The 23,584-nt window shown below is 39.5% G+C and overlaps 2 protein-coding genes across 2 annotated transcripts in view; one reads left to right on the forward strand and one right to left on the reverse strand.

Moving 5' to 3' along the window:
- Positions 1-16,899, forward strand: part of LOC103517756 (chitin synthase chs-2-like) — a 33,232-nt gene extending 16,333 nt beyond the window's left edge. The window contains 5 exon segments of the mRNA XM_017447570.2: positions 413-589; positions 4,173-4,185; positions 13,694-13,715; positions 14,790-14,928; positions 16,589-16,899. Coding sequence (XP_017303059.1) covers positions 413-589; positions 4,173-4,185; positions 13,694-13,715; positions 14,790-14,928; positions 16,589-16,849 — 612 coding nt within the window. The 3' untranslated portion in view covers positions 16,850-16,899.
- An 864-nt stretch (positions 16,900-17,763) lies between these two features.
- On the reverse strand, positions 17,764-23,533 carry LOC103517757 (alanine--tRNA ligase, cytoplasmic). The gene is made up of 8 exons (XM_008482803.3): positions 23,411-23,533; positions 22,640-22,792; positions 21,680-21,797; positions 20,783-20,983; positions 20,060-20,201; positions 19,491-19,716; positions 18,644-18,757; positions 17,764-18,189 (listed from the first exon to the last, which is right to left on the reverse strand). The coding sequence occupies exons 1-8, from the start codon at positions 23,531-23,533 to the stop codon at positions 18,013-18,015; spliced, it is 1,254 nt and encodes a 417-aa protein (XP_008481025.1). The 3' UTR covers positions 17,764-18,012.
- Positions 23,534-23,584: the final 51 nt, after the last annotated feature.

The following is a 23,584-nucleotide window of genomic DNA, read 5'->3' on the forward strand; positions in this document are numbered from 1 at the left end:
TTTGGACCCAAGTGTCAATAGATATGTATTTCAATCTTGCGAGTATTTGTCGCCCTAAAATTTTACCTTTGAATGCCCAATGATGTCTGTAACCCAGAACATTTCCTCATACTATCTGTTTTCCAAAACCAAAGCGACTCAACTCAAGAAGCTCCTAGATTGTAAGTGATGATTAACCCGTTGATGTACTAATCAAGCTCTGTGTTTTGTCCCCCTCTCTCAACCCCTCTGTATCCTACAGGCCAGAATTGCTTCCGACTTGGAAGAGCTTCGCAACAAAGTCGTGTTCGCCTTTTTCATGTGCAATGCACTGTTCGTGTTCTCCTAGATTGTAAGTGACCCATTAACCCATTGATGTACTAATCAAGCTCTGTGTTTTGTCCCCCTCTCTCAACCCCTCTGTGTCCTACAGGCCAGAATTGCTTCCGACTTGGAAGAGCTTCGCAACAAAGTCGTGTTCGCCTTTTTCATGTGCAATGCACTGTTCGTGTTGGTAGTATTTTTACTTCAGTTAAATAAAAACGAGATCCATGTTAAATGGCCTCTGGGCGTAAAGACGAATATAACATACGTGGAGAGCACCTCCGAGGTATTCTATTTACTTACCTTTATTTTTTCATGCATACCCCTTTTTTGTTACCCATCAATTTTGCATTCTTTTTATTCCCTTCCAATGCATACCTCAATTTAAAATTTTAAATCAAGTTATACATATTTTACTTTTCGTTTCTGTGCAACCAATGAATTGTGTTTTGGTTTCTGTCTGTTTTTCTCAACCTAATTCGCCTTTCTTCTCAAATTCACTAAAACCCGATCTTTTTTTCTCTCTCACTGACTTTCTTTGTTTTTTGTTGTCTATAATAATTTCATTTTGCATAAGAAGTTTGTTTCACACTCTCAAATTCACTAAAACCCGATCTTTTTTTCTCTCTCACTGACTTTCTTTGTTTTTTGTTGTCTATACCCGTCAATTTTGCATTCTCCTTTTTATTTCCTCCCAATGCATACCCTCAAATAAGTTATACATACTTTTCGTTTCTGTGCAACCAATGAATTGTGTTTTGGTTTCTGTCTGTTTTTCTCTCTCAACCTAATTCGCCTTTCTCTTCTCAAATTCACTAAAACCCGATCTTTTTTCTCTCTCACTGACTTTCTTTGTTTTTTGTTGTCTATAATAATTTCATTTTGCATAAGAAGTTTGTTTCACACGAGCATGTATTTGTACAAAAATGTTAAATTTTTCATTTGTTTTTAGTATCAAATCATGGAACTTTAATTTCAAAGAATTACATGTTTTTTCTTCGTGTAAGGGTGCGCGAAATTACAACTCAGGTCCCCTGCCCCCAAAGCTGAACGGACACATTACCTAAATTTTGGGTAAAAAAACTAAAAATATGTCCATGTCAATGAAAAAATCAAAGTTCATTATTATTTTACTATGTTGCAATGCTTCATGGTATCAAATCATGGAACTTTAATTTCAAAGAATTACATGTTTTTTCTTCGTGTGAGGGTGCGCGAAATTACAACTCAGGTCCCCCGCCCCCAAAGCTGAACGGACACATTAAATTTTGGGTAGAAAAACTAAAAATATGTCCATGTCAATGAAAAAATCAAAGTTCATTATTATTTTACTATGTTGCAATGCTTCATGCAAGGCTGTTATAATCCACCTAACTCTAATGTTGCTCCACACGCCTTCCTTATACACAATTTTTCTCGCATTCTTTCCCGTTTTTCTGTCTATCTTTCTTTTACGAAGATTTCGTTTTTTCTCACTGAAAGTTAGGTCCATACTCCAATATTCCATAGGGTAACTCCTCCATTATTGCTCCTACACTCCCATCACATTCAGATACTTTCCCAAGCTGATCATGGATTGGAGGAAAAATAGGAGTAGGAGGTAACCATCAGAATTCCATCTAAGATTTTGGAGTCCATTGTCGACACAACATGGAGATTTTGGAGTCCCTTATCCCCTCATGGTTCGTTTCTAGTGTCCGATTTTCCAGCAAAAATCAGAATATCTTCGAAGCAGGAGTAAGGGTGCGCGAAATTACAACTCAGGTCCCCCGCCCCCAAAGCTGAACGGACACATTAAATTTTGGGTAAAAAAACTAAAAATATGTCCATGTCAATGAAAAAATCAAAGTTCATTATTATTTTACTATGTTGCAATGCTTCATGCAAGGCTGTTATAATCCACCTAACTCTAATGTTGCTCCACACGCCTTCCTTATACACAATTTTTCTCGCATTCTTTCCCGTTTTTCTGTCTATCTTTCTTTTACGAAGATTTCATTTTTTCTCACTGAAAGTTAGGTCCATACACTTTCATCATATTCAGATACTTTCCCAAGCTGATCATGGATTGGAGGAAAAATAGGAGTAGGAGGTAACCATCAGAATTCCACCTAAGATTTTGGAGTCCATTGTCGACACATGGAGATTTTGGAGTCCCTTATCCCCTCATGGTTCGTTTCTAGTGTCCGATTTTCCAGCTCCAATACTCCATAGGGTAACTCCTCCATTATTGCTCCTACACTCTGATCACATTCAGATACTTTCCCAAGCTGATTATGGATTGGAGGAAAAATAGGAGTAGGAGGTAACCATCAGAATTCCATCTAAGATTTTGGAGTCCATTGTCGACACATGGAGATTTTGGAGTCCCTTATCCCCTCATGGTTCGTTTCTAGTGTCCGATTTTCCAGCAAAAATCAGAATATCTTCGAAGCAGGTTTGGTTGTAAAGGCTCAACTATCAAGTGCAGAGATTAGATGGAAATGAAGTCTGGTCAGGTTTTCCCTTCAAAGGTAAGGTCCCTTACCTTTGAAGGTCTGGTCAGGCAAGGAAGAGTTTCAGGCTTTCCCTTTAAAGGTAGAAAACGGTTGTTGGTCGTTGGGCAAACTTCAAGAGGGCAACTCATAACAATTCACGGTTTGGTTGTAAAGGCTCAACTATCAAGTGCAAAGATTAGATGGAAATGAAGTCTGGTCAGGTTTTCCCTTCAAAGGTAAGGTCCCTTACCTTTGAAGGTCTGGTCAGGGAAGGAAGAGTTTCAGGCTTTCCCTTTAAAGGTAGAAAACGGTTGTTGGTCGTTGGGCAAACTTCAAGAGGGAAACTCATAACAATTCATGTGACCTAAATTTTTGCTGAGTTCCATGAGTTATTTTTAAAAATGGACTGCTTGTGACGTAAATTTGGCCACAAATATTGCTTAAAGTGTCGCATTTTGAATATATCCATAATTCCATATGGATACAGTGCCAAGATAGTTAGTTGGCAAATAAAAAAGTTCAATAACAGCCTACACTAAGTTGAACTTCAATTTCATTAACCTTTAAGCCAATGTTTATTGCCAAGGTTAGTTGGCAAATAAAAAAGTTCAATAACAGCCTACACTAAGTTGAACTTCAATTTCATTAACCTTTAAGCCAATGTTTATTGCCAAACGTCACACTAATGTTCGATGAGTGATTTTTTTCCCCAGTATGGCTAATGGTGACATTTTCCATTAATATCCCTACAATGTTAATATTTATGATTAATATCTTGTACATTACCCTATACATATTTATACATATTGGCCCGTAACCACATAGGTATTGCCTGATGGACGTGGGACTAATTCACAATAAGGGTGTCGTCATAGGACACGCTATTGAGACAAACAAGTCTACTCCTAGCTTTTAATCTTGAAAAAGTCAAATCTGTGTGCCGCCAAAACATCCTAAAATGTAGACCATATTCACTTTTTATTTTATTTCATACAGACTACAGAGCGATTGAAAATTACAGAATTGTACCGGTTTCAAAACTAGTTTTCGTCCACTAAAGGGCAGTAATCAGTAAATTAGTCACTAGGGGTAGGGGCGTGTTCCAAGAACAACTCCACACTTTTATTATTTACTCCACGGACAAAAATATTGTCAAACGGTATGGCATTTTTCTGCTTGTTAAGTGAAAAGTGAGGAGTGCAGAGTCGTTCATGGAATAGGACCCCAGTCAATGTCCTAAAAATACGGTACCTGGTACCTGTTTACTAAACGTTGACTTTTCAATCGCTCTGTGTGTACAATTGTTTCTGTTTTGGCATGTTTTGCATCGGAGCCTTGAACATTTTAAGGTATGCTCTGAGATTTCTATGTGTTTCTGATTAACTCTGCTAGTTGCACATTTCCAGTTGAATGTTTGTTGGGCCAGCCATTCACTATCAGGTAGACCTGACAAGTACACCTGATCAGGTATACCTGATACCTGATGAGCACACACACTATCAGGTAGACCTGACAGGTATAGCAGAAAATGTCCGAATGTCAGGTCTACCTGATACCTGGTGAGCACACACATTATCAGGTAGAACTGACTCCTGATCAGGTCTACCTGATAGTGAATGGCTGGCCTAAAGATGCACGTCCTATGTGTTCCACAAACTGTCTTGTTAAATGTTACCTGTACATTATAAATATGTACGTGTCATTTTGACGTCAAATTCTAGTCGTAGGCTCGTAGATAACAGTTTATGAGCAAATACTCGTATGTGCCTCAGGCAACATAGCAAGTAGTAGTTACGTACTTTTGTGTTGTCTAAAGCTGTGTCTACATAGTCGACGGTCGTCGATACACATCGATCGACTGAAACAGTCCACATTGTCTCAACAATATATATTCACCTCGTCGGATCAATGTAATCGACGGTCGTCAACTATGTGCGGACATAGCTTTACAGGTCATAATTATCATTACACTGCTGAAAAAAGATTCCCAAATTTGTAGTAATATTCTAAAGTCCAATTTGAAGTAACCCCCCTCCCCCCGGAAATCCGCCATAGACCAAGGGGTCCCCCGAAGAAGTATACCTATACGCCAATTGACTGTGAACGTGGCAAAGTTTGAACATATTTCTCCGATACAGTTTCTCTGGATAAGGTTGAATGCTCTTGGAAAATCTAACAATATCAAAGCCTGGATTCTCCATGTGAAAGTCCTGTCTATCCGATGTGAAAGATGAAAACTACAGGTATTCTCTACCACCTAATCAATACTGACAGACCTAGGTGTGTCAAACAATAATTTTCATTTAATAGAATAGAATAGAATATACCTTGTTTATCCTGCCCGAACAGGACTGAAAAATCCCTTTACCCCAGCATGTACCCCAACCCCCAACACCTATAACTGTAGCAACACCTACATATATGGCTATAACTGTAAAACATGTTCCTTATAAAATGTCAAAATATACGAGACCTTGGTTAGACTGCGGGGGTAAAGGGACTTTTCAGTCCTATCCCAGCAGGATAAACAAGGTATATTCTATTCTAAACAAGGTCTCGTATATTTGAGGGGTTAAAAATTAACACATGTTTCTACTTTCTCTTGTTCCCAGCACCCGTACAGTTCCCGAAACGAAAGCATGGGACGTGTTCCGAGACCTCCCGCCTCGACAGGACAGTGGCTCGATGGCATCAAAAGCTTGTCTCGAATTCTTCATCAAGGCGCTCAAAGTGTTTGTGTATCTGTTTACGTTCATAGTGGTTCTGTTGTCCGGGGTAGTCAGGTATATTCTATTCTAAACAAGGTCTCGTATATTTGAGGGGTTAAAAATTAACACATGTTTCTACTTTCTCTTGTTCCCAGCACCCGAACAGTTCCCGAAACGAAAGCATGGGACGTGTTCCGAGACCTCCCGCCTCGGCAGGACAGTGGCTCGATGGCATCCAAAGCTTGTCTCGAATTCTTCATCAAGGCGCTGAAAGTGTTTGTGTATCTGTTTACGTTCATAGTGGTCCTGTTGTCCGGAGTAGTGTCTAAGACTGCCGTGTTCTTCATGACGTCACAACTCAGAGCCCCGGACAAGCACATCCCCTATTGTAACAAGGAGTTTGGTGAGTTTTGTGACGTCACTTTAAGTCAAAATCAGAATAAAACCTAAACATATTATGTACCTATACGGATAATGGATTCTGATTCTTTGAATCTCAATCCACTCGTAAATTTTTGTCGTAATCCAAAACCAAATGTCAGCCCAAAGCAATCATCCTAGCTAGGGTCGATTGAGAGACCGACGAAAAAGGTCGACCCCGTTTGAACACGGGAAAAGGCGAAAAAGAAAATTCTTTGAATGTCAATTGATCAACAAAAGGCGTTTAACTACCTCCTTTATTCTGGTCGAGACAAGGAGTGGGTTTGATTGAAGTAGGCCTTAGAATGCCCTCCTCTGTGACCAAGTGGTCAAGAGCACTGACTCCCCACTCCTGAAGGTGCTGGGTTCAAATCCCGGCCAGGGCGGAAATTTTCTAACCAAACTTTTCCGGTCTTGAGGAAAAAAAAATTGACCCGATTACATTACTTTCCTTCCTATAGGATAAGGAAAGTAAAAAGCTCAAGAAATATTGCGTGATTGGCTAATTTATTAAAAGTTAATTAGCGGCTTCCATTAAGTTAAATTCTTCTTGTCTTTTAAGTTTTAAGCCTATGTTTGCTGCAAAATAGCGTCACACTTACATGGTCTTTTGTCTTATTGACTATTCTTGTCTCTAATCTTTCCTTGTACAGTAATGATCTATTTCTTCTCTCTCCTCCAGGTCGAGACAAGCAGTTCGCGGTGTATCTCCCAATCGAGGAGCGTATCGCCTGGTTTTGGTGTCTCATAGCCGCCTTCATCGTTCCCGAACTAGGCACGGCTATCCGGTCCATCCGAATCTGCTACTTCAAGTCCTGGAAGAAGCCGCCCCTGCACGATTTCATCTTCGTCACCTCCATGGAGCTGTTGCATACCCTGGGACTGGCCTGTCTGGTGTTTGTAGTCCTGCCCAACATCGATGTGGTGAAAGGAGCTATGCTTACCAACTGTTTGTGTTTTCTGCCTGCCTTCCTCAGTGAGTATTATAGGCTTAACGTCATTGTATAATGCCAGTCACGGTCAGACTGTATAACAGACCTAGGTCTGAGCGTGATTACTTCTAAGATTTTTTTTTTTTTTTTAAGAGGTTTGACAGAGGGAACTGTAACTGCTATGGTCTTATTGTCCCGAAATCGAAGAGAGAAGTTTTGTAGTACTGCCCAACATCGATGTGGTGAAAGGAGCTATGCTTACCAACTGTTTGTGTTTTCTGCCTGCCTTCCTCAGTGAGTATTGGAAGCTTAACGTCATTGTATAATGCCAGTCACGGTCAGACTGTCTGACAGACCGCGGTCTGAGCGTGATTACTTCTAAGATTTTTATTTACGGGAGTTTTACAAGCTACACGCCTCCTAACATTCGGAAAAAGGCAGCGGCTAGCGATTAATTAAATCAATAGTAGCCGGGTTGTATCCAGGATTTTATTGAGGGGGAGTTCAAACAGCGATGTTTGAGGCGCCGCACTGTTCTGTCATTTTGAATCAAATTGGCGAATGATAAGTGATAGGCACGAGACCAACATTCGCATCCGGCCCCCTACCAAGTATCCGACACCGTATGGGGGTCAGCTCGTGTGGACTCTGCCTGGGAAGACCAAGATGATTGTGCACCTGAAGGACAAGGCCAAGATCCGGCATAGGAAACGATGGAGTCAGGTTAGTGATAAATCCTTGAGAGGAATGTGTTTATGGTTTCTTTCGTAAATTTAACGTAAAACCTTTTATCCGTGGTAATTACTATTATTATTTGAGCATTTCGGCCAACAACCATCTTGAAAAAGCCATACATAGCTTCGGCCCTAGTTATGGGATTAACTTCAATTTTTTACTAAAGTACTGTATTTTTCAAGTTTCAAGGCCTTTTATGTGGCGTGTTAAAAAATTGGTGGTTCCTATTTAAGTTTTCAAACTTGAACCCCTCTGGGACCACCCCTGATAATGTTGCAAAAATGAAACCCAGCGAAAAATGTTTCCCCCCGAATATATTGAGACACCTGTTTCAGCATTTTTTGAGATTCAAATCCATTCCCAAGATATTCCGAGTGGCTCGTTTTCTGTATAAGACCTTGTTTAGACTGCGAGAGTAAAGGGACTTTTCAGTCCTATGCCGGTAGTATAAACAAGGTATATTCTATTCTAAATCTCCCTCTGTCTCCCACCCAGGTGATGTACATGTACTACCTGCTATCGTCCGTACTCAGCCTCGTGAGGACAACTGAGGAGCTGGATTAAGTTTCACAGATAAAGGCAAGGTGCAAATCTTCAAAGCAAAAAAAGTGCCCTTAGGTAGGTAGGTAGGTATAATATTGTTAACGTTAAAGTAACCAGTTTCTTTTAGATCACTCAAGTTAAACATCGTCGAGCTATCCGAGTATCTGGACAGGTGACCTTCTGAGCAAGTCGTAACGATGGACTTAGTTCTATTGACTAAATTCCATCACATTGTATCTTGGATCTAGCTTTTTTCCTCGCAAATGATATACGTTATAATCCTCTCTTGGAACTGCAATGACTCCAGAGAGAGCAATAACTTCTACACAAATATTAACCCCTCCCTATGCCTCTGTCCAAAAAACTTTTATAGAGTCGAATAGCGAGCGATTTGAAGGACTTACGGGACCAGTCCGTGTTTAGTTTCTTCATGGTGAATGCCCTGTTTGTCGTGATCGTGTTTTTGCTTCAACTCAATAAAGATAAATTGCACATCCGCTGGCCGTTCGGGGTTAAAACGAACATTACGTTCAATGAGTCGACCCAGGAGGTAAGAAACGGGTGAAGTGTTAGACTTGTAAGTGCCGAGCTTATTGGGTTGAGTCGCTTTCATTAGTTTACCCAGCGAAAACAAATGTGAACATGAGACCCTGTTTCTATTCAAAAATGTCGACCGATATAAAGCCAAAAAACAAAACAAAAACAAGCCAAAAAATAAATAGGATTAAGTCCATTTCCCTTCAAACTTTGGACCCAAGTGTCAATAGATACATATGTATTTCAATCTTGCGAGTATTTGTCGCCCTAAAATTTTACCTTGAATGCCCAATGATGTCTGTAACCCAGAACATTTCCTCATACTAGGTATCTGTTTTCCAAAACCAAAGCGACTCAACTCAAGAAGCTCCTAGATTGTAAGTGACTACAGGGGTTAAATTTGTCTTGACTAGTACACCATCGAAGTAAGATAAAGTATATTTTAGTCCCTTCCGATAAGTACCTGCCATATGTACGTATCTGACAGAGCTGGACAGTAAGTCCTTTTCGAGCAGGATCAGCAAGATCTATTCTACAAACCCTCTAACATCATCTACTCTTCTCCATTTACAACCTCTAATCTTTTCTACTATTTTCAGGTGAGGATCGTTGGCTCTGTACACTCCTACTACAGCGAGGCTACCGAGTAGAATATTCCGCCGCCAGTGACGCTTACACCAGATGTCCTGAGAGTTTCAATGAGTTCTACAATCAGCGGCGGCGATGGGCGCCCTCTACTATGGCTAACATTATGGACCTGCTCATGGACTATAAGAGAACGATCAAGCCCCTCTGTGTCCTACAGGCCAGAATTGCTTCCGACTTGGAAGAGCTTCGCAACAAAGTCGTGTTCGCCTTTTTCATGTGCAATGCACTGTTCGTGTTGGTAGTATTTTTACTTCAGTTAAATAAAAACGAGATCCATGTTAAATGGCCTCTGGGCGTAAAGAAACGATCAAGATCAACGATAACATTTCCATGCCCTACATTTGGTACCAGGTAACGATTCATAGGTCTATGTCCTCTTCTTGGTGTCAAATGCCAATTTTTTCTGTAAAAATGCTAACGTTTTTACTAACGAGGGTTTCCTCTTCATGCAAACGATCAAGATCAACGATAACATTTCCATGCCCTACATTTGGTACCAGGTAACGATTCATAGGTCTATGTCCTCTTCTTGGTGTCAAGTGCCAATTTTTTCTGTAAAAATGCTAACGTTTTTACTAACGAGGGTTTCCTCTTCATGCTGTTGTCTATAATAATTTCATTTTGCATAAGAAGTTTGTTTCACACGAGCATGTATTTGTACAAAAATGTTAAATTTTTCATTTGTTTTTGGTATCAAATCATGGAACTTTAATTTCAAAGAATTACATGTTTTTTCTTCGTGTGAGGGTGCGCGAAATTACAACTCAGGTCCCCCGCCCCCAAAGCTGAACGGACACATTAAATTTTGGGTAGAAAAACTAAAAATATGTCCATGTCAATGAAAAAATCAAAGTTCATTATTATTTTACTATGTTGCAATGCTTCATGCAAGGCTGTTATAATCCACCTAACTCTAATGTTGCTCCACACGCCTTCCTTATACACAATTTTTCTCGCATTCTTTCCCGTTTTTCTGTCTATCTTTCTTTTACGAAGATTTCGTTTTTTCTCACTGAAAGTTAGGTCCATACTCCAATATTCCATAGGGTAACTCCTCCATTATTGCTCCTACACTCCCATCACATTCAGATACTTTCCCAAGCTGATCATGGATTGGAGGAAAAATAGGAGTAGGAGGTAACCATCAGAATTCCATCTAAGATTTTGGAGTCCATTGTCGACACAACATGGAGATTTTGGAGTCCCTTATCCCCTCATGGTTCGTTTCTAGTGTCCGATTTTCCAGCAAAAATCAGAATATCTTCGAAGCAGGTTTGGTTGTAAAGGCTCAACTATCAAGTGCAGAGATTAGATGGAAATGAAGTCTGGTCAGGTTTTCCCTTCAAAGGTAAGGTCCCTTACCTTTGAAGGTCTGGTCAGGGAAGGAAGAGTTTCAGGCTTTCCCTTTAAAGGTAGAAAACGGTTGTTGGTCGTTGGGCAAACTTCAAGAGGGCAACTCATAACAATTCATGTGACCTAAATTTTTGCTGAGTTCCATGAGTTATTTTTAAAAATGGACTGCTCGTGACGTAAATTTGGCCACAAATATTGCTTAAAGTGTCGCATTTTGAATATATCCATAATTCCATATGGATACAGTGCCAAAATGGTTAGTTGGCAAATAAAAAAGTTCAATAACAGCCTACACTAAGTTGAACTTCAATTTCATTAACCTTTAAGCCAATATTTATTGCCAAACGTCACACTAATGTTCGATGAGTGATTTTTCCCCAGTATGGCTAATGGTGGTGTTCAAATTGTATAAAAAAATCACAATCGCATTTTTTATTGGCAGTAGAAAAATCTATCCTGGTCTTTTCAATATTTATATTTCATCAAATTTAAATTCTAAATCTTTCCTGATTTTTCGGATATTAACTTTTCAAAGGAAGGTATTTTATTTACATAAATAGATAAACATCCTGCCTTTCTGTTTTATACTAGGTTTCTTTTGAGGAGGGATCCTCAGTTCCTCTATAAAAGCTACCTACTTTTTGGAAAGCCCAATATCCTGTCTAATAGAAAATAATAAAATCAATATGAGTATTATGTAAATTATCGAGTTATGAAAAATCACAAAATTCAAAAATACTCACTCAGACTGCCGATGCCAGTAAAAAAGACTTTTTAGTTCTACTGGCAGTGTAATTACATTTTAAATGCATAATTAAATAGACTAGCCAGGCTGAAAGGATTAGTATAATGCTAGAAGGCAGTATAAATTAAACTCTCAAGGTACATTTTATCTATTACCATCCTCAGTTCCTCTATAAAAGCTACCTACTTTTTGGAAAGCCCAATATCCTGTCTAATAGAAAATAATAAAATCAATATGAGTATTAAATTATCGAGTTATGAAATAAATGAGCTTGGCATAAATCACAAAATTCAAAAATACTTACTCAGACTGCCGAAGCCGGTCAAAAAAGACTTTTTAGTCCTACTGGCAGTGTACATTATAAATGCATTATTAAATGGACTAACCAGGCTTAAAGGAATTGTATAGTGCTAGAAGGCAGTATAACATAAACTCTTAAGGTAATTTTATCTATTACCTACATACATAAAAATGTCTAAATGTACTCGTAGATTTAATTTGCTCAAAAATTTTATAAACCTAAATATTATATTGTCATGTAAAAATTGTAATATTAAGTAACCATTGTCATGTTATTGAAGGTATAAAATTTATACTAAAGTATCATACAATTCAATCTTTCCCAGAAAGAAGGGCCTATGTTAGTCAAGAGCAAAAATAACATAGGCCCTTCCTGGGAACGATACAATTATCTAATCAAAACTAAAACTCTACTGAGCAGATATCTGTGGTGATGGTTTGAGTTAACACAGTAGTTCTTAATTTATTTAATTCTTCGGGTCCAATAATAAATTGAACCAAAAACGTCAATATGAGAAAATGGCATAGACAAATGAAACATATTATAAAAGAAAAGAAATGGCACAAGATTGTATTTTGTTAACCAAAACCATCACTCAAATGATTCAAATTACTGTCAATAAGGCCAGCCACTCTCTGTCAGACAGTCGAAACGTGTGTGGCGGACAGACCTTGGAGGCCTCAAGCTTTTTTAGCTACACACGTTCCCACTGTCTCAAAGACCTAGGTCTGTCAGACAGTCTGAGCGCGAGTGCTGTCAGATAGTCTGAGCGCGAGTGCTGTCAGACAGTCTGAGCGCAACTGCTGTCAGACAGTCTGAGCGCGAGTGTTGTCAGAGTCTGAGCGCGAGTGGCGGGCATAATGGGTAGCCACACTTCCTTTTGTTCATTGAACCCAAAGAGGGGCTCATCCCCACTTTTTCTTCCCTGTTAGCTTGATTTTCAAAGCCGGCATCTCAAATTCACATCTGAAATTTCTCAAAATTCACGTGGACTATTTACACACTTTTAAATTTAAATGTGACTATTTGACCGCTGATTTTCAAGCTCGGCCCAATTGACGGCCCTGTTTCCCATAGTGGCCGGCAAAGGCCTGTCCGAATCCGAGGCCAGATCAGGCTCGTATGCAGGGTTCTGATGGCCGTCGAAAATGTCCTTCACGTGAGATCCCGCGTTTGAGATCCTTTGAGTTCGGCCTGAAAACGAAAATGGGAAAGTACTTGAAATCGGCCCTTGTTCAATAGAAGTAGTGTAATTGGCGTAATTGCTCTTTTAGTGTGGACTCTATGGACTTGTTTAGGATATTTGGTAAATTTTAACTCAAGTTTCATTCACCTATTTTTTGAAACCTTTACTTCCAGGTCCATAAGATGAGTTTAAACTCGGTTTAGGAAATCTAATAGGTTGTTGTTGTCAAATGTCGGGAACTTGGCCATTAGGTCATTCTCCCAAAACGTAGGGGCTGATAGGTACCTACAAGTTGATTTTTTTTTTTTTTTTACTTTCTATTTTTTTTAATCAACCTATGAGATTTTTTTTTGTTTAAACCGAGATTAAAAAACTTAAACGGAGTTTAACTCACTCTGTGGCCCCGGACCTTGGTGAAAGAGAATAAGAACTTCCTTTATCCTCTTGAGTTCGGCCTGAAAACGAAAATGGGAAAGTACTTGAAATCGGCCCTTGTTCAATAGAAGAGCCATGTTTAATGGTACTTTATGTTTCTTCTTTAAATTACTGTCGATAATATGGGTCCACACTTTCTTCATTTGTACCTTATCCTTGCATGTTGCAAATGGGATCTTTGACCTTTAGGCCATTCATTCTTCCTTTCGCATCTCAAAGACTGCGCGAGTAAAGGGACTTTTCAGTCTATTTACCTACAATGTCGTTGATGGCTTTCAGGGTAAGACGGAAATTTAGGTGTGAATTCATAGGGGCGTTCAAGGAACATAAAGGACAGATCGGAGAGTCTTTAATGTTGATTTAGTGGAAGAAGACTCGTAGAAGCTTAACCCGTCCTTTAGGGCCCCTACATTTTGTGGAAGTAAGCCATCTAAAAACGTCTTTACAAATTCTTCTTTAAATTACTGTCGATAATATGGGTCCACACTTTCTTCATTTGTACCTTATCCTTGCATGTTGCAAATGGGATCTTTGACCATTAGGCCATTCATTCTTCCTTTCGCATCCCAAAAGACTGCGGGAGTAAAGGGACTTTTCAGTCTATTTACCTACAATGTCGTTGATGGCTTTCAAGGCAGGACGGAAGTTTAGGTGTGAATTCATAGGGGCGTTCAAGGAACATAAAGATCGGAGAGTCTTTAATGTTGATTTAGTGGAAGAGGATTCGTAGAAGCTTAACCCGTCCTTTAGGGCTGTTTGCCCCTACATTTTGTGGAAGTGTTAAGCCATCTAAAAACGTCTTTACAATCCTTCCTATCTAATATTGACATTTCCTTACCATAAATATCATTATGAGCCCCCAATGTTTGCATGTTGGACTTCCTTCTCTCGGCTTGTAAGGATCTTCTCCTCACTTCCAGAGCTTCTCTGATTTCTCGCCTCATGGTTAACTTACGCCCGAGCACTGGGGTACCTGTCAACAACAATCCAATGTTAATATCAGTGTGGACGAAGCTGCCAAGAAAATATTCTGCCTCAGCAGTGTACCCAAGGTAAGTAGTGTAATTGGCGTAATTGCTCTTTTAGTGTGGACTCTATGGACTTGTTTAGGATATTTGGTAAATTTCAACTCAAGTTTCATTTACCTATTATTTGAAACCCTTACTTCCAGGTCCATAAGATGAGTTTAAACTCGGTTTAGGAAATCTGATAGGTTGTTGTTGTCAAATGTCGGGAACTTGGCCATTAGGTCAGTCTCCCAAAACGCCAATGTTACGTTTCTCATTTGATAATGGCTGACTTAGGGCCGGGGTTTAGCAAATCAGAATTGAGATCAATCTAGGATTGAGCCATATGCAGTTGTACAACAGGATTGAGCTACCCCGTTTAATCCAGAATTGAAGCCAACTCTGACTTCGTAAAACGCGGTCTGGGTCCGTTTACTAGGAATTCCAATTTGTGTTAAGTATACTTAAATCTTTGGTGTTTGTGTTCTTCTTCGCCTTGATCCTGGTGATTCAGTTTACCGCCATGTTGTTCCACAGATTTGGCACCATCTCGCACATTTTGGCCTCGACGGAGCTTAATCTATGTTGCAACAAGAAGGTACGTAGTACTCTCGATATCCTGTCTCGATTCCGTTGAAGGAATGGACCTTCCGAAGGAATAATTCAATCGATCCCAGGAAGAAAAGGACCTATGTTTGTTAGTGCCAAAACTAACATAGGCCCTTCTTCCTGGGAACTAGTCAATTAGATTCCAGAGTTAAAATAAAAATAAAATTATGTTCGTTGCACTATCGAAATTCAGTCCTATTTCCTTTGAAGGAAAGGACCCTATTTTAACATGGAAAAAATAATTAGATTCCAGTGAAAAAATTAAATAATAATAAAAATAACCTACAATACTTAAAACAAAAATTAAACCTAATAATAGGATGATAATTAAAAAAAAAAAGTTCAGAAATTCAGAAAAAATATTTAAAATAATATTTGTAAAGGAAAAATTAGAAATTGTTAAGAAAGAAAGTAAAAATTGTTCGAAAAATTCTTGAAAAAAATTGCGTAGGGTTTCCTTTAAGCTTCCAGATCTGTCTAGGTCAACGTACATCCCGCCACTACCCACCCCCGGCAGTAAACTTTATCGCCAGACTGAAAACTCAGAAGGGGAAGGTAGGGGAAATGAAAGTTTTCTGCTCATGCGCCGGAAAAATTTCATTCCAATCAAAAGTTTCCCCCACCTTGACTATGCTTGGAGACTCCTCCCACTTTCAAATTTTCAGTCTGGTGATAAAGTTTGCTGCCGGGGGTGGGTAGTGGCGGGATGTACGTTGCCAATCAAAAGTTTCCCCCACCTTGACTATGCTTGGAGACTCCTCCCACTTTCAAATTTTCAGTCTGGTGATAAAGTTTGCTGCCGGGATGTACGTTCACCTAGACAGGTCTGGAAGCTTAAAGGAAACCCTACGCAAATTTTCTCGGAAATTTTCGAACAATTTTTTCTCAATTATTTTTACTTTTTCAATTACTAGTATTATTTTAAATATTTTTTATGAATTTCTGAAATAATTCTTTCCATGATTTTAATTTTTTTACAAATAATATTTTGTCTTCATTATTTTTCCACAGAAGTAATTATTATTTCGACAGACACCGAAGCGAATACAATAGTCCGTCCCTTATACCTTTTTATTACTATTGTAATAATAAAGGAAGGACGGACTATTTCTGAAATAATTCTTTCCATGATTTTAATTTTTTTACAAATAATATTTTGTCTTCATTATTTTTCCACAGAAGTAATTATTATTTTTACTCTGAAAAACGTTTCATTTTACAATATACACTGATTTTACAGTAATCTCCATTCTCCATAGACTAGTGTTTCTCAAACTTGCCTAACATGTAGGAAGATCGGGTTCAATTTTCTCTCTCTCTCTGTTTAGTAACGGGATACTTGGTAAAACAGTAATCTCCATTCTCCATAGACTAGTGTTTCTCAAACTTGCCTAACATGTAGGAAGATCGGGTTCAATTTTCTCTCTCTCTCTCTCTCTGTTTAGTAACGCCTAACGGGATACTTGGTAAGACAGTAATCTCCATTCTCCATAGACTAGTGTTTCTCAAACTTGCCTAACATGTAGGAAGATCGGGTTCAATTTTCTCTCTCTCTCTCTGTTTAGTAACGGGATACCTGGTAAAGGAAATTGACTAGTTAAGATTACTCTACTTCAAAGTTAAAGACAACACTTTCTTTTTATTTCCAGACTGAAGAGCTCTCCCAGGACGGTCTCCTAGACAAGCAAGCGGTGGACATAGTCCGCCACTTGCAGCGACTACGAGGCATTAACGGGGAGTACGAAAACGACAGTGGCTCCTCCGGCGACCGAGTGGGCAGAAGACGAACTATATACAATCTCGAGAAGCAGAAGAACAAAACGCGAACCATTGGCACTCTGGACGTGGCATTCCGAAAACGGTTCCTCCAGATGAAGATGGAGGATGCTGTAGAGACAGCGGGTAAGTAATATATGGTAGTAGACTTAGTCTGGCTGGGGGACTTTAAACAGGGAGGATACCAGCCAGGCGACCGAGTGGGCAGAAGACGAACTATATACAATCTCGAGAAGCAGAAGAACAAAACGCGAACCATTGGCACTCTGGACGTGGCGTTCCGAAAACGGTTCCTCCAGATGAAGATGGAGGATGCTGTAGAGACAGCGGGTAAGTAATATAATATGGTAGTAGACTTAGTCTGGCAGTCTGGCTGGGGGACTTTAAACAGGGAGGATACCAGTCTGAAGTTTCCCTTGCTAACGAAACAGCAAAGGCTGAGTGCCCGTAGCCAAAACCAAATGTTAGTCCAAAGCAATCACCTAGCTAGGGCTGATTGAGACATAATTATGTATCTAGGTGTATTGGAGTGAGGAATGACATTTGTGATGAACATTTAAGTATACTTAACACAAATTGGAATTCCTAGTAAACGGACCCAGACCGCGTTTTACGAAGTCAGAGTTGGCTTTAATTCTGGATTAAACGGGGTAGCTCAATCCTGTTGTACAACTGGAAAGTATGGCTCAATCCTAGATTGATCTCAATTCTGATTTGCTAAACCCCGGCCCTAAGTCAGCCATTATCAAATGAGAAACGTAACATTGGATTCAAACAGACCAAAATTACCTCCTCTCTTAACTTGGACAGGCAGTTTTTATTTAACCTAAAGCCTAATTACTACCACTAATAATTAAAACCCCCCTGATGAATTAATATTTTACTATTAGGTATTCAAAACAATGCATTGTTACAGGGGAACATTCATGCTATAAAAATTATATCATTTACGTGACGAGGCGAGGAGAAAAAATAAAATTTAAACGTTCAAACAACATAAAGCAGCTCTATTCAAAATACAACAAGATGTACAAACTTAAATTCTTAAATGATTAATATTAAACATTTAACTAAATTTCTGAAAAGAATAGTGTTAGAGTTTTCCCCCCTTTTTGGGCCACATGGCCCCATAAGGCCTTTGAGTTTGAGGGCTCCATGGGGCCCTTTTTCTGAAGTGTAAGTACAGTTCAATCAAATTCTACCTAATCAAATATGTGAGTTTGTGGACAACAACACTATTCCTCTCAGAAACGGAACACAGAAGATAAAGTCTCTGGGAAAACACACAGGTCCTTACTTACCCACTCAGCTGTTGACTCGCATAGTCCCGGGCCTTACTGAGCACGAGGGGCGCATTCTCGTAATTAGGCCCGGACGCCTGAGCCGATTCTGCCTTGCCGCCTCCCTTACCGCCCATTATGTCCGTCAGGTAGCGCACCCAATCTATTGCGGTCAAACCAGCGGACACAGCTTCCTGTAATGGAGGAGAGTAGAGTGAGCAAAAAAATTATCACAATAATAATAATTAAATAATAATAATAAAAAATCAACAAATCAGATGTCCTAATCTTCCCCAGGATTAGTTGACCAAGTTTAAATTTACATTAACCGAGAGAAAAAACTGAGCTCATGAGGATAAAGGAAGTTCTTATTCTCTTTTACCAAGGTCCGGGGCCACAGAGTGAGTTACACTCCGTTTAAGTTTTAATCTCGGTTTAAGCAATCTCATTAGTTGATTAAAAATAAAAAAATCAACTTAGGTAGTAGGTACCTATCAGATTTCCTAAACCGAGTTTAAACTCATCTTATGGACCTGGAAGGGTTTTAAATAATAGGTAAATGAAACTTGAGTTGAAATTTACCAAATATCCTAAACAAGTCCATAGAGTCCACAATAAAAGAGCAATTACGCCAATTACACTACTTACCTTGGGTACACTGCTGAGGCAGAATATTTTCTTGGCAGCTTCGTCCACACTGATAAACATGGCCGCCATGTGAGGGGCAGAGGTTTTCACTTGTTTCAGAGCCGCGTCCAGAGCCTGAGAATGACAGAAGAAACAAAACATCAATATTGTCCTTTTATCTGGAGAGGTTTGATCAAGGGAACTGTAAAGGTGCGTCCAAACATGGTCGACCGGCCGTCGATCGACGAGGTGAATCTATCGAGGCAGTGTGGACGGGTCAGTTGAAATCGATCGACGGCCATCGAGTATGTGTGGACACACGTTAACACCTTATCTTAGGTCTCATCATCCCGAAATCGAAGAGAGGAGGAGGACAGGATAGGAGAAAGCCAGCCGTTCCGAGAACGACATAAATATCGTCCTTTTATCTGGAGAGGTTTGATCAAGGGAACTGTAAAGGTGTGTCCAAACATAGTCGACCGGCCATCGATCGACGAGGTGAATCTATCGAGGCAGTGTGGACGCGTCAGTTGAAATCGATCGACGGCCATCGAGTATGTGTGGACACACCTTAACAACTTATCTTTAGGTGTTATCATCTCGAAATCGAAAAGAGGAGGAAGACAGGTTAGGAGAGAAAGTCAGCCGTTCCGAGAACGAACCTGATCTGTGTAGGATAAAGTTTACCATGGGCTGGAATCGAACCTGGAAGGTCTATCTTATAAGGCAAACAGAAAATAAAGCTTATAAGGCAAACAGATAATCGATTGGAAGAAAAGAAAAAAAAATCTTAAAATAAGACTCAAAATCATAAGGGACACTCGTCCCTTGTCCGTATACCAACCATGCTCGATGTTGCTTCACTCACCTTGGTATTGGAGCCAGCATCCAAGATCTCCACAATGAACTTGTCTGCCTTGCGCTCTTCCACTAAACTCTTCACTCTGTCCAGCACCTTGCTAGCGTGGGCTGCTTTCTGCAGTCTTTCAGCTTCGTCTAGAGACTTCTTCATTGTCTTGAGCAGATTCCTCAGGTCTTCTTTCTTCCAGTAGGGGAGAGTAGCCTTGGCTATCTCCTCGGTAATGTCGATGATCCTGAGGGAAATATGGGATAGTTATTTCTTTCTTATTGTTGTTGTTGTAGTAGCTACTTCAGCTGTAGCCAAGGTGATGGCAGAATAAAGGAATGATATTTTTTCTGCCATACACCAGGGTGATGGTCTCTAGGCATGTTTAATTGGCTTGTCCTGACGCAATAGTTTCTGCTTTGTCACTTCAGCACTTACAATATACTTACGGGTTTCTTATTGAAAACCCCTTAATTAAAGTACCAAAATTTTAAGTACCTTAAAGAGTTAGCATGATGGAAGATGGAATATCTTCTTCTAGGCTGATAATAATCTAAATAAAAACCTTCTTTCTAGTTATAGTTACTTACTTCTTAGATAAAGCTTTGCTATCCGCAGTGTTAGGGTTACTCAGAGTATTCTTTACATTAAGTACTTCAGTCTCGATCACTTGAGCTTTCTTGATGGCTTTCGTGGCTTCATTACCAGAGAGAGCTACTATTCTGCGGATACCTGCGAAAGAAACGACATAAATATTAATAATTAAAGCTTTCTTGATGGCTTTCGTGGCTTCATTACCAGAGAGAGCTACTATTCTGCGGATACCTGCGAAAGAAACGACATAAATATTAATAGTTAATTCTTCTTCTCCGCCTTTTCCCATGTTCAGATGGGGTCGGCGTTTGTCGCTGGTCTCTCAATCAGATTTAGAGTGATCGCTTTGAGGCCAACTGGTTTTGGCTAAACAAAATTTTCCGAATGATGCCCTTCGCACTCAACCTTCGCTATTGACAGCATAAGGAAATTTGGAAGCCTACTCCCTGTTTATAGTCCCCTAGGTAGACATACCAAGAATAGTTAATAGATAGTATATTTAGGTCGGGGGCCGTAAAGTGAGCTTGAACTCGGTTTAAGTTTTAACCTCGGTTTAAGCAATCTGATGGGTCGAAAATTTTGAATTTTTAGAATATACCCTGTTTATACTGCCAGAATGAGACTGAAAAGTCCCTTTACTCCCGCAGTCTAAACAAGGTCTCATGTATTTGGTACAAAAGCTAGCTACCACTAGCACTTACATGAAACAATATTACTACCTTTAGCAATAGCTTCTTCGCTAGAAATACAAAAGTCTCCCACGTGATGGGCCATAGCCAGATGAGTACCACCACAGAACTCCACACTCGTCTCCATGCCTGCTTGACTCTCAGGCTCGGACTCCAGTTGTTCTACTGGGGTTCCCACACACACCACACGTACTGGATCAGGGTAGGTCTCGTCAAACATAGCGCGCAGACCTGGAAAAACCAACCAAGAGAAACATACTTCATGTAATAGGAAGTAACACCAACCTCAGTGGTGCAGTGCTTAGCACGGTGGACTTTGAATCTCGAGGTTGGTGGTTCGAGTCCAAGTCATGTCATAAAATTTAGCGTAGTATATTAAGCGGTGAACGACATTTGTGACAAGCATTCATGCTTAACACAATTAAAATTCCTTTTCCTTGTAATAGAAAGTAACAAGCATATGAATAGGTACGTACCTATTTGGAATAACGTCAAAGTGGATACAAATACACAAATATTTAATTAAAAGTTCAAGTTAAACTTGAATTTCATTGGCCCATGTTTGTGTGCAAAAAATAACGTCACGCTTGTTGAATCAAAGAGAGTAAATATGTAATGTGTTTTAGGGAGAATAATTTACATATGTAGATATTTATTGCAGCAACTAGCAAAGCAAATAGTGGACTAGTTAGAAGTTAGAACCCAAAAACCATTTTTTCTTAGCACCCTTTGCATCGCACCTGCTGCAGTCCCCCCCCCCCAATATTGAAGCAAGGTTGCTTGATACAAAAGACATTGCTCATACATGGGCAGTGGGTACCGTGTAGTGTACTCTATTATTGGGATATAACTTCAGTGAAAATAACTGATAAAAGCATTTGATATCATAACCGTACAACCTAAGTGTTTTCGACATGATGGCTTTACCTTTGATTTTCTTAGCATCAGCCAGGCTGCAAAGTTTAGCATACACTGGCTTCTTGGTCTGAACTATACGGATCACTTCAGCCTCTGCTTTCTTTACTTGGTCTGCTGTCATGGCACCCTGCAAAACCATTGTAGAATAGAATATAATATACCCTGTTTATCCTGCCCGAATAGGACTGAAAAGTCCCTTTACCCCAACAGTCTAAACAAGGTCTCGTATATTTGATGGGTTAAAAATTAAATTATCAATAACTTCAAATATGACGTTTATTTTTCTTAAAATATGACTCTAAAAATATGACTTTATGACGTTTATTTTTCGTGAAATATGTTGTTGTTGTTGTTGTTGTTGTTGTTGTTGTTGTTGTTGTTGTTGTTGTTGTTGTTGTTGTTGTTGTACTGTCATGGCACCCTGCAAAACCACAGTAGAATAGAATATAATATACCTTGTTTATCCTGCCCGAATAGGACTGAAAAGTCCCTTTACTTACCTCAGCACTCTAAACAAGGTCTCGCATATTTGATGGGTTAAAAATTAATACATGTATCAATAACAATTCAAAAGAAAAGACCTTGCTCAACTTGGAAAAAAAGGCTATAGTACGAGCTACGAGTTAAAGAGGGAAATATTTTCAAATGCAAAACACTTCAGAAGAAAAGGGGGTTCTGAATTTTCCCCCACTGCCTAACCCCAAGTATTATTTATCACAACAATTTGGTGGACCCTTCAGACTTACGGCATCCATAGTATAAAGAAAAGAAAGAAGATGCATTGTGTCTCTTATCACAAATCTGATGAGGGACATTCTGCGGGAATACGGGATGAACAGGCTACGACACAGGCCACACGAGTCTAATGTAGCAGTTGTTTCATTGCTACGGAAACAAATTGACGATGAAACACTTCTTTTTTTCCTTTCTTTAAGAAGAAAAAAAATAATAACAAACAAACAAACTCACCTTGTTGGTGAAATCAAATCGAAGTCTATCCGGGGCTACCAAGGATCCCTTCTGATCTGCCTCCGGTCCAAGCACAAATCTCAACGCATGGTTCAATATATGAGTAGCCGTGTGATTCGACATGATTGGGCGACGTCTGGCCGACCCTTCAGACTTACGGCATCCATAGTATAAAGAAAAGAAAGAAGATGCATTGTGTCTCTTATCACAAATCTGATGAGGGACATTCTACGGGAATACGGGATGGTCAGGCTACGACACAGGCCACACGAGTCTAATGTAGCAGTTGTTTAATTGCTACGGAAACAAAACGACGATGAAACACTTCTTTTTTTTCCTTTCTTTAAGAAGAAAAAAAAAAATAAAAAATCAACTTGGAAAAAAAAGCTATAGTACGAGCTACGAGTTAAAGAGGGAAATATTTTCAAATGCAAAACACTTCAGAAGAAAAGGGGGTTAAAGTTCTGAATTTTCCCCAACTGCACTGCCTAACCCCAAGTATTATTTATCACAACAATTTGGTGGACCCTTCAGACCTACGGCATCCATAGTATAAAGAAAAGAAAGAAGATGCATTGTGTCTCTTATCACAAATCTGATGAGGGACATTGTACGGGAATACAGGATGGTCAGGCTACGACACAGGCCACACGAGTCTAATATAGCAGTTGTTTCATTGCTACGGAAACAAAACGACGATGAAACACTAACTTCTTTTTTTCCTTTCTTTAAGAAGAAAAAAATAAAATAATAACAAACAAACAAACTCACCTTGTTGGTGAAATCAAATCGAAGTCTATCCGGGGCTACCAGGGATCCCTTCTGATCTGCCTCCGGTCCAAGCACAAATCTCAACGCATGGTTCAATATATGAGTAGCCGTGTGATTTGACATGATAGGGCGACGTCTGGCGTTTCAGGCCGAACTCAAAGGATCTCAAACGCG

Source organism: Diaphorina citri, unplaced genomic scaffold, assembly GCF_000475195.1.
Source record: "Diaphorina citri unplaced genomic scaffold, Diaci psyllid genome assembly version 1.1 scaffold1949, whole genome shotgun sequence".
In the NCBI taxonomy this organism is placed as follows: Eukaryota; Metazoa; Arthropoda; class Insecta; order Hemiptera; family Psyllidae; genus Diaphorina; species Diaphorina citri.

Coding starts and splice junctions, on each gene's coding strand:
- LOC103517757 (XM_008482803.3), bottom strand. CDS start 23,533: ATGTCAAATCACACGGCTACTCATATATTGAACCATGCGTTGAGATTT. Junction 22,793..23,410: donor GATTTGATTTCACCAACAAG/GTGAGTTTGTTT, acceptor GGATGCCGTAAG/TCTGAAGGGTCGGCCAGACG. Junction 18,190..18,643: donor GCCTCAGCAGTGTACCCAAG/GTAAGTAGTGTA, acceptor CCTCCATTACAG/GAAGCTGTGTCCGCTGGTTT.